Source organism: Humulus lupulus, chromosome 6 (assembly GCF_963169125.1).
Source record: "Humulus lupulus chromosome 6, drHumLupu1.1, whole genome shotgun sequence".
NCBI lineage: Eukaryota > Viridiplantae > Streptophyta > Magnoliopsida > Rosales > Cannabaceae > Humulus > Humulus lupulus.
Window position 1 is genome coordinate 209,243,022 of NC_084798.1, and position 10,600 is coordinate 209,253,621.

At 33.4% G+C, this 10,600-nt stretch overlaps 1 protein-coding gene across 1 annotated transcript; it reads left to right on the top strand.

Annotated features, from left to right (window-relative positions):
• Window positions 1-9,143: 9,143 nt before the first annotated feature.
• Window positions 9,144-9,985, top strand: LOC133785925 (uncharacterized). Its single transcript, XM_062225140.1, has 2 exons — window positions 9,144-9,347; window positions 9,527-9,985. Exons 1-2 carry the CDS (start codon window positions 9,144-9,146, stop codon window positions 9,983-9,985), a joined length of 663 nt encoding a protein of 220 aa, XP_062081124.1.
• Window positions 9,986-10,600: the final 615 nt, after the last annotated feature.

Consider the following 10,600-nt stretch of genomic DNA (forward strand, 5'->3'; position numbering starts at 1 on the left):
TAAGGTACTAGGTTAAAACAAAAATGTACCAGTTTTAACCAAAAAAAAAACTATTCACAAAACCTAAACAAATTCTTCAAACTCTCTCAAATAATTCATCGAGGTACCAGGTTACCCAATCCAATGCAAAAAAAGGCACGAATACAAAAATGAAGTTACTTTTTTCTGTTTCAGACAACTATTCACAAAACCAAGCAAATTCTTCAAACTTTCTCAAATTAATTCAGTTAGGTACTAAATTACACAATCCAACTCAAAAAAAAAGGAAGGGATACAAATACCATGTTATTTTTTTTTCCTGTTTCAGGTAACTACTCACAAAACCAAAACAAATTCATCAAACTCTCTCAAATTAATTCATCTAGGTACCAGGTTACACAATCCAACACAAAAAAAAATGCAGGGATACAAAAACCAAGTTACTTGTTTTTCTATTTCAGGCAACTATTTATAAAACCTAAGAAAATTCTTCAAATTCTCTCAAATTAATTCAGCCAGGTACCAAGTTACACAATCCAACTCAAAAAAAAATGAAGGGATACAAATACCAAGTTACTTTTTTTTTTTTACAATTTCATGTAACTATTCACAAAACCAAAACAAATTCATCAAACTCTCCCAAATTAATTCATCTAGCCACCAAATTACACAATCCAACACAAAAAAAAGGCAAGGATACAAAAATCAGGTTACTCTTTTTATGTTTCAGGCAACTATTTATAAAACCTAAGAAAATTATTCAAACTCTCTCAAATTAATTCAGCCAGGTACCAGGTTACACAATCCAACTAAAAAAATGAAGGGATGAAAATACTAGGTTACTTTTGTTTCTATTTCAGGTAACTATTCACAAAACAAAAACAAATTCATCAAACTCTCTCAAATTAATTCATCTAGGTACCAAGTTACATAATCCAACACAAAAAAAAAGGCAGGTTACTTTTTTTCTTCTTCTGTTTTTTACAACTATTTATAAAACCTAAGAAAATTCTTCAAACTCTCCCAAATTAATTCAACCAGGTACCAGGTTACACAATTCCACTCAAAAAACGGAAGGGATACAAATACTGTAACGCCCTGGTTACCCCAGAGCAGTTACGGTGAACCGGAAATTTAACTCGCTACCCGAGTTCTTTGGTTAAAAATGTGCTTCTAACTGTTGTTAACAGGCTAAGGTGGAAAACCAATCAGAAGGAAATGATATATTTTATTCAATACATAAAAATGTTCATGGGCCATAAAAACATTTACAAGTTATTTACAACTCAAAATGGTCATTACAGTTTCAAATTTACAAACTCGTCGACCTAAGCGGCAAAAATAGGGTTAACCCCCTAGTTCCTCTGAGAACTCCTTGGCTGTGGTGGTCAAGCGGCAGCATATGTACACAACACCACCTAAGCTCTCCACTCAAGGCTAGGTGAGCTTTTCTTTCCCTTTACCTGCACCACATATCACCCATGAGCCAAAGCCCAGCAAGAAAACACAATATAGCAAACATATAATATCAAATGATGATCATAATAATCATACAGAACTTATAACTCTGAACAGATGAGTGAATATCACTTGAGGTTACAATAACCATGAAGGAGCTTATAGCTCTTAATCAAATGAGTGATTCAACACTTGAGATTCTGGTAAACCATACTGAGTGACTGACAAGCAAGTCACTAACGTAAATAGATGAGCGACTGCTGGGTAAGTCACTAGCTTAAACAGATGAGTGACTGATGGGTAAGTCACTAGCTTAAACAGATGAGTAACTGCTAGGTAAGTCACACAAGCGCTTTTAGTTTTCATCGAACTTGAGGTCGGCTCGGCATTAACGCTCTTCTGAGTCATTTAATGCAGATGTCGATTAGATCTAATCTTTATTGGCTTGCGTTGAACATGGTAAAGTCGTTCCTGACTTATGAGTCAGCACTGTGTGACCAGTGCCCAGTACCACTGCCGAACTTGACTAATAAGTCCCAGCTTCACAGTTGATACTGGCACCTTTGCCAATTCTGACTAATTAGTCAGCACCATGCACAAGTGAGCAAGATTTTCTAAGAATTCAATAATCAATCCATGTCTACATTTACACACTCAACATGCCTCGTGAATAATCATGCATGTCACATATGGGGTGCAGTTTTCTTACCTCTGGTTCGAGCGAGAAATATAACAAGAACAACTCCTTAGAACGATCAATCATTTTGATTCCTTAGCGGTTACCTAATCATAACCAATTATAACATCCATTAGTGAAAATCAACAATGAAAGGGTCTTAACCTAAATCCCACTCTTGGGACCTCGAAACATGCCCACACGGTGAGTAGATTCGATCCCGAGCCTTAAGAATTGAAACCCCGAGCCAAAAACCCCTAAAAACACTCAAAACGGGATTCTGGAGGAACAAAGTAGCACTACAGCGCTGCTCAATAGCAGCCCAGCGCTATACTCAGAACCCCAAACTGCCCAACAGAACCCTGTGTAGCGCTATAGCGCCCTCTGGTGGGCGCTGTAGCGCTACACCCAGCCAAAATCTCCCCTGAAATCTCTTCCTTCGACTCCTTCAATTCCAATGCTTCCAAACCCCATTTTTGGTGCCAAATGAACCCAAAAATCAACCTCACATGCCCCAAGCATCACAACCACAATAACCCTAGCCAAAACTCCCAACAAAACCAATCATCCAACCTAGAAACCCCAGCTGAAAACCAAAGCTAAAATAGAGCAAACCAATGAATTTAATGGCTAGAAACTTACCTCAAGCTCAGATTATGATGCTCTTTAATGGAGGAACACACTCCCAAGCTCTCAAGACTTACTTCCCAAGCTTGAATCCTCAAGTTAGGCTCAAAAATCCAAAGGGAAAAACAGGTACGGGAGAAGCTTTGAAATTGCTCTGTTTTTCTCTTCTTTCTACAACCTTCAATGGCTTATATCTATCCTAGGGGTGAAAATACCAAAATACCCCTAGGTCAAATAAGGTTTTCTAAAGGCTCCCAAGGGCAAAATTGACATTTCCACCTATTTCGTTAATCATAATTAACGCTCTCCAATTCCCGCTATTCTCGATATTCTCAAACACCAATAATTCATATCATGTTACCCTTTAATTCCCGGCAACGCTCTAATCATTAAAATCACCCCGAGACTCACCCCGAGCCCCGAATTTAAACATGTTATGACTAAACCGCTAATTAATATTCCAAGATCATCTCATGCCGAATAGATCGAACAAACCCACATTATAATGTGGTCTCAACAATATGTTACCGAAATGCATACAAATATACAATTACGCCCTCAATGGGCCAAATTACCAAAACACCCCTGTAATGAATTGTGAACCCACATGCATCCATTTAACATCATATTATAATATAATTAACATAAACATGCATATAATCATTTATTGGCATAATTAAATAATTATGGCCCTCCCGGCCTACTAATCCAGTCATTAAACCGCTTTAGGGATTTCGGGGCATTATAAATACCATGTTACTTTTTTCATGTTTCAGGCAACTATTCACAAAACCTACGAATTTATTCAAATTCTCTCAAATTAATTCAGACAGGTACCAAGTTACACAATCCAACTAAAAAAAAGGAAGAGATACAAATACCAGGTTACTTTTTTACTGTTCCAGGCAACTATTCACAAAACTAAAGCAAATTCATCAAACTCTCTCAAATTAATTCAGCCAGATACCAGGTTACATAATCCAACTAATAAAAAAAAGGAAGGGATACAAAAATCAGGTTACTTTTTTCCTGTTTTGGGCAACTATTAACAAAACCAAAGCAAATTCTTCAAACTCTCTCAAATTAATTTAGCTAGGAGCCAAGTTACACAATCCAATGCAAAAAAAAAAAGGCAGGGATACAAAAACTAGGTTACTTTTTTCCTATTTCGGGCAACTATTCACAAAACCAAAGCAAATTCTTCAAACTCTCTCAAATTAATTCAGCTAGGAACCAAGTTACATAATCCAACGCAAAAAAAAAAAAAAAGGTAGGGATACAAAAACCAGGTTACTTTTTTTTTGTTTCAGGCAACTACTTACAAAACCAAAGCAAATTCTATCAAATTATTTATGCCATGTACCAGGAACTTACATAATATAACTAAAAAAAACAGAGATTCAAATGACAGGTTACTTTTGCAGAAAAATAAGAACAACCAGCAAAAAACATGAAATGTCGACAGTTTGGAATTCATAATGAAATTTTATATCTAACTAATAGTTAGAATCATTCATATCATTTCATAATTATAATTTTTAAGAGAAATTACCTTTCTCCCAATTACCCAATAAAGAAAGATGAAGTTAGATGGTCATTTTGAAGAATGGTGTTTCTTCTCCGACAAAAACCTGTAATTTGAGAAAATGGAGGTTTCGTCTTCGATGCAATGAAGGAGAACTGTAGATCAACAACAAATTTGTGGAAAAAATTTAGTGTGTGGTTAGCTTTTCTTCATCGTAACTTGGAGAATTTTTAAGCTCATATTAGTTGCCTATTATGGAGATCTAATATATATACACTTTTGCGTAATTTCTATATTTGGTAAATTTATAATCAGATTTCCATATTTAAAAAAGATAAATTAAATATCCAAGTTTCAAAAAACGTTATTTAAAAATCCATAAATATATATAAAAAAAATAAAAAATTTACACTCTCACACATTATATTGAAAATAATTACTAATTTGTTATGCATATTTTAATATACCCATATTCTTTAATTAATTAACATACTTAACAAACATTCAAAATTTAATTACCACTTTGTTATACCAATTTTTTTTTGCCAAATCAAAACGTACACACTAGTTCCCATTTTGATTACATTACTCTATTTCCTAAAAGCAAAAACTAGGGCTGTACGCGGTGCGGGTGGTGCGGTTTTTGACCATTTTTTCAAACCAACCCGCGCATGCGGTTTTTCTAATTTTCCAAACCGCACCCGCACTGCGAAACTAAAAAATCGCAGAAACCGCACCGCAAAAAAATGGTGCGGTGTGGTGCGGTTTGGGTGGTTTGGATTACCGCCAAATAATTAAACTATCATAAATAATCATATTAATATTTCAGCAACACCTAAAGCTTGAAAATAAAAAATAAGAAAACTTTCAACAATACAATAATCTTAATAATGGCTCAACAAAACACCTAAGAAAATACAACAAACTTGAGACTAATAAAGTTACAACAACAACAACTATAAGTCAATAATCTTAATAAAGTTTCAGCAACACACTTAAAACAACATAGAACAAACTTGAGACTAATTAAATTCCAACATCAATATGAAAGATACAACTAAAATACTTTCAGCAATAGAATTAGTGGGCTTTGGGTTGGGCTTTAACATATTAGACTTAAATAAATATAAAAAAATAGTATTTTTATAATATGCGGTGCGGTACGGTTTGAACCGCATTTTAATAATTCAAAACCGCAAACCGCACCGCACCGCACCGCGCGGTTTAGTGAAAATTCAAACTGCGACCGCACCGCGAATAATTTCAAACCACATTTTTTTTTGCGGTGTGGTGCGGTGCGGGCAGTTTGGGCGGTTTGGGCGGTTTGATGAACAGCCCTAGAAAAAACACTACAATTCCTTTTAAAAATTTCTCCAATAGTAATATAGGGTAACACTGACACCCTAATATAGGGTAATATAGGGTGACACAGACACCTAGAATGCTATGTAGCATTTCTCTACATAATTAGCTACTAATATATACAAACTAGTGAAATGCATCATAATTATATAATTTGATAATGATTGATTTCTAAAATAGTATTCCGTATAATATGATACTGGATAGTATCCTACATAAATACCTACTAAGTGGAAACTCTTATAATGTAAAACTAAAAAGTATCATAAGTATTCTAAAATAACTTGATGCTATTATGTATATCATACAATCTCATACTATATGAATATGGTACATAATTAACTACAAAGTGGTATTTGATACCAAAATATATTCTATGTATTTTATAACATGATTCCAAAAATGTCTTACAATGTGATACCAAAATAAAGTAACCTAAGTATTAAATTAAGAAAGTAATGGCGATGTCTTGCTAATAGTCAAATTGTATTATGTTGATGTCTTCTTTCACCTTGAAATGAATATTTTCCTATTGAAATGTGTAATAAATTAAGCATTTGGTTAATAAAGTTATATAAGGAAAATTGTAATGGTTGTGAGTAATTTGAGGAAAGTTTATTATTTTATTAAATCAAATAAAATCAGTTATAGATAATGATATTATTTAAAAAAAAAGTTATATATAATAATAAACAATATGTTTTGGGTATATTATTTTATCTCTAACAAAATTTTTGTTATTTTATTCTATTAGTATACATATGTAAAGTTCCAAAAAAATAAACCCTTTACTTTGATATGATGTTCAAAACTTGGGCCTATTCATTTTTCTTTGTGGACCTTGACCTTCAAATATGGCTTTTTAAGTGCAAAAATATGGTAATTAAACTTTACTTACTTTATATGGAAAAACTTAACTACAAAAAAATTAGAATATGGGAAAAGTTATCCCACATTAAAAAATAAAACAAATAAGCCATTAAGGGGGGTAGTATTGTAATTAAAGATTCATATACTACCATGCTGAAATTTTGACTCGATCAAAAACATCCCCAGCCGAAAAAAAAAATTTCAGCAAGAACACCCATCTCCGGCAACCACAAACCCGAACCTCCAGCCACCTGAAACAACACCTACCTACAGTCGGATCTGCTTCTCCAACGACGTCCATCTCCGGCGACGTCCTTCTCCATCACCAGCGACGAACTTGTCCATCGTCCAAAGCATCCAAGAAAACCAGGTTTGTAAAAATCTTGCTCTGTCAAATACTATATTAATCTAATTTTATTCAACTTAATATCTATTAAATTCCTAATTCTTCTACATAATATAGAACCATTGATTTCATATTTTTCTCATACCTATTTTACAGATTATAATGGTAATCATGAAGTTCATTATGTCCATTTAAAAAAAAACATAATAATTAACTTGAAATTTGAAAAAAAATAATTAAACCTACTAATATGGTTATATTGATTGACCAAAAATATACAAAAAAACAAGAACTATGATTATTTTAGATTCAATTTTGTCTTTGCGATAAAAAAAACATTTCATATTGGTCTATTGGTCTGAATTCTAATTGTCAAAACTTTCAGTAACAACAAAGTAACCAGTTACCTTGAAAAACTGTCATATTTTCCAATTAAGTTTTCCACTGAAGTATGTAATTGCAGACTACAGTAACCAGTTACCTTCACCAGTTACACCCAATTAACTACTTAAAAATTTACAAAATATTACAGGTATGGAAAATACTACTTCTTTGGTTCAATTTGGAGGCAAGTGGAATAAAAAAATGAGTACGAAGGGTACACAATGACTGGAATATTGATTCCACCAAATTGTTCTCTTGACAACTTGGTGAATTTGGTAAAACAGGAGATAAAGGAAACAAAAGCAAGCATTGAAGTTTATTATCAAGTAGCCAAAGGAACACCACCAATGAAGATTGAATCAGACAATTCAGTGTTGTTCTACTTGGAAATAAAGAAAAAAGTTGCAGAAAAAATAACAGACTTACCATTGTGTGTGAATATAGTTCAAGAATCAATTGATGAAAATAATCTTCTTCAGCTATCAAATCAAAAAGCTACAGCACAAGAAATGGAGGTGGGAACATTATTAATGCAAGCAAACAAAGCTTCCATCAATGAACATATGTTACTTGAAGAAGGAATGCCAAGCACAACAAATGAGGGAATCAATGTGGCATACATACCTCACCTTGCTGAAGAAGTAGCTGATTTTATAATTGAAGACAATTCAAAAAGAAAAAAGAGATTGGAGGAAATTGAAATAGTAATATCTGATTACAGAGTGAACAAAATGGAGCAATGATAGATTTACAAGGACAAGAACACAATCAAATCAGCTCTTAGCTACCATGCAATGCTACATAACTTTCAGTTCAAAACAAAAAGATCAGAACCAAGAGAGTACCTGGTTACCTGCGCAGATGACACATGCAGCTGGTTTGTGAGAGCTTCTAAATACAAAAATCAAGATTTATTCAAGGTACGAAAATGCATTCCAAATCATACTTGCTCTGTTGAAATTGTTATGGAGGATCATAGGCAAGCAAAAAGCATCATAATTGGGAAATTAATAAAGAATAAGTACAAGTCAGTCAAAAGAAATGATACTCCAAATGACATCATGAATGACATGAATGATGACTTTGGAGTAACCATGGGATACACAAAAGCATGGAGATCAAGAGAAAAAGCTTTGCTTCTAGTAAGAGGGAACCCTGATGATTCATATCAAAAGTTGCCAATGTATCTTCACATGTTGAAGCAAGCAAATCCAGGAACAGTAACACATCTGCTCACAGACAATGAAGATAGATTCAAATAACTGTACATAGCTTTCTCCAACTCAATCAAAGGTTGGAGATACTTGAGGCCTATCATTGTTGTTGATGGAACTTTCTTAAAAAATGCACATGGCGGCACCCTATTTTCAGCATCAACATTAGATTCAAACAACAACATTTTTGTCTTGGCTTTTGGAATAGCAGACTCAGAAAATGATAACTCTTGGCTTTGGTTCTTCTCCAAACTAAGAGACACATATGGAGAACCCGAAGGTATGGTAGCTTCAATTTTATCATATGGTTTACATATAAAAAGGAAATGGTTACCCAAAACCAATACACAAAGACATGTTATTTCGTTTAGTATCTTATAAAAGTAACTTGTTACCTTCACAGGATTGGCTATTGTTTCCGACAGACACAAGAGCATAGAGAATGCAGTACATATAGTGTACCCAAATGCGTTCCATGGAGCTTGCATGTATCACTTGCTCAATAATTTGAAAAGCAAGTATGGAAACCATGGAGAAGAGCTACAAATGAATTTCATTGCAGCAGCAAAAGCATACACAAAAACAGAATGTGAACACTACATGAGAAGCCTTGATAGACTTGACAGATGCATTAAACCCTATTTAGAGAAAGCCAAATATGAAACTTGGGCAAGATCATACTCACCAACAAAAAGATAAACCATGATGACATCCAACATCGCAGAATCGCTCAACGCTGCACTAAAAGCTGCAAGAAATCTCCCTATTGATATCTTGGTTGAATGTCTTAGAAGTTTGGTTCAAAAGTGGGTTTGGAACAATTCAAATAATGCAAATGGAACATTCACAAAAGTGTCTACAGCAACAGAATTGAGACATGACATTGTTTCAAAAATGAAGTATGAGGTATGCAACTAAACTTATTCTTACTATTATTTATTCTGTCAATATATGGTAACCAGTTACCCTGTGTAACAGCAAAAACAAAACAATAAACTAAACAGAGTGGGAACATGATACATTCAATGTTAATTGTACATAAATGTTTATTATTTTATTTTAATTCATCACCAAACTATTTTCAGGTCTTGCCTTTCAACCCAATAGAATATCAAGTTCGTGATGAAAAAGGGACCAATTTCACAGTAAATATACACAATAGAACTTGTACATGCAATAGGTTTCAAGAAGATGAAATGCCTTGTGGGCATGCAGTAACTGTAATTGCAAAGAGAAACTTGGGAGTATATGATTACTGTGCAAAGTTTTACAAAACAGAAACTTTGAAAGCAATGTATGAAGAAAATGTTCATCCTTTGCCCCATAAAGATGAATGGAATCTCCCACAACACTTAGACATAGTGGTGCTACCTCCAAAGGCAACAATCCCTGCAGGAAGACCAAGAAAGAAAAGAATAAGATCAAGAGGAAAACCAAAAGTGATAATCACCTGTGGTAAATGTGGCCAACCAGGACATAACAGGAAGACTTGCAGGAATCCACCAATTGACAAGGCAAACAAGCAGAAAAAACAAAAGTCATAGCTTGATATATTACAGTAAAACAACCATATCATAGCTTCATTCAGTAAATGATTGAATTTCATATTCATACATTGTTATTGAGTATTATAATAACTCTGTTACAGATTCAAATAAATTGAATGATTACACAAAGCATATAAGATTCCCTTTATAATAAATTGTTGGTTTTTTGTTGATATATGTCAAATATTTATGCAACCAACACCATGAAAACATGTTTTTTTAAAATTAAACATAATATTCTGGGTAAGGTAACCAGTTACCACTTTGTATATAACATGATGACCCAGCTGGGTACCTGGTTATTATATCTCAATTGCTTTGTATATCACGGTTACTTTGAAAAAGTTGAATATTATTATATATAATTATTAAACATGAAATACAAAAAAAAAAAAAAAACAATAAAGTAGGTACTTTGATCTAACATTTGCCACAAAAAAAAAAAAAGAATATCAAAATCAACAAACACCAAAAAGTAACCAGTTACCCCTTGTATAAAAGACATACCAAACTAAGCACCTGGCTACCATTAAAATATCTCAGTTGCTTTAAAAGTATAATATGTATAAAATATAAATATTAAACATGAAATGCAGTAAAAAACAAACAAGA

What these genes read in the sequence shown, in the direction of transcription:
- LOC133785925 (XM_062225140.1), top strand. Translation starts at nt 9,144, where the DNA reads ATGATGACATCCAACATCGCAGAATCGCTCAACGCTGCACTAAAAGCT. An exon ending in TTTCAAAAATGAAGTATGAG is followed by an intron (nt 9,348 to 9,526) that starts GTATGCAACTAA and finishes AACTATTTTCAG; the next exon opens with GTCTTGCCTTTCAACCCAAT.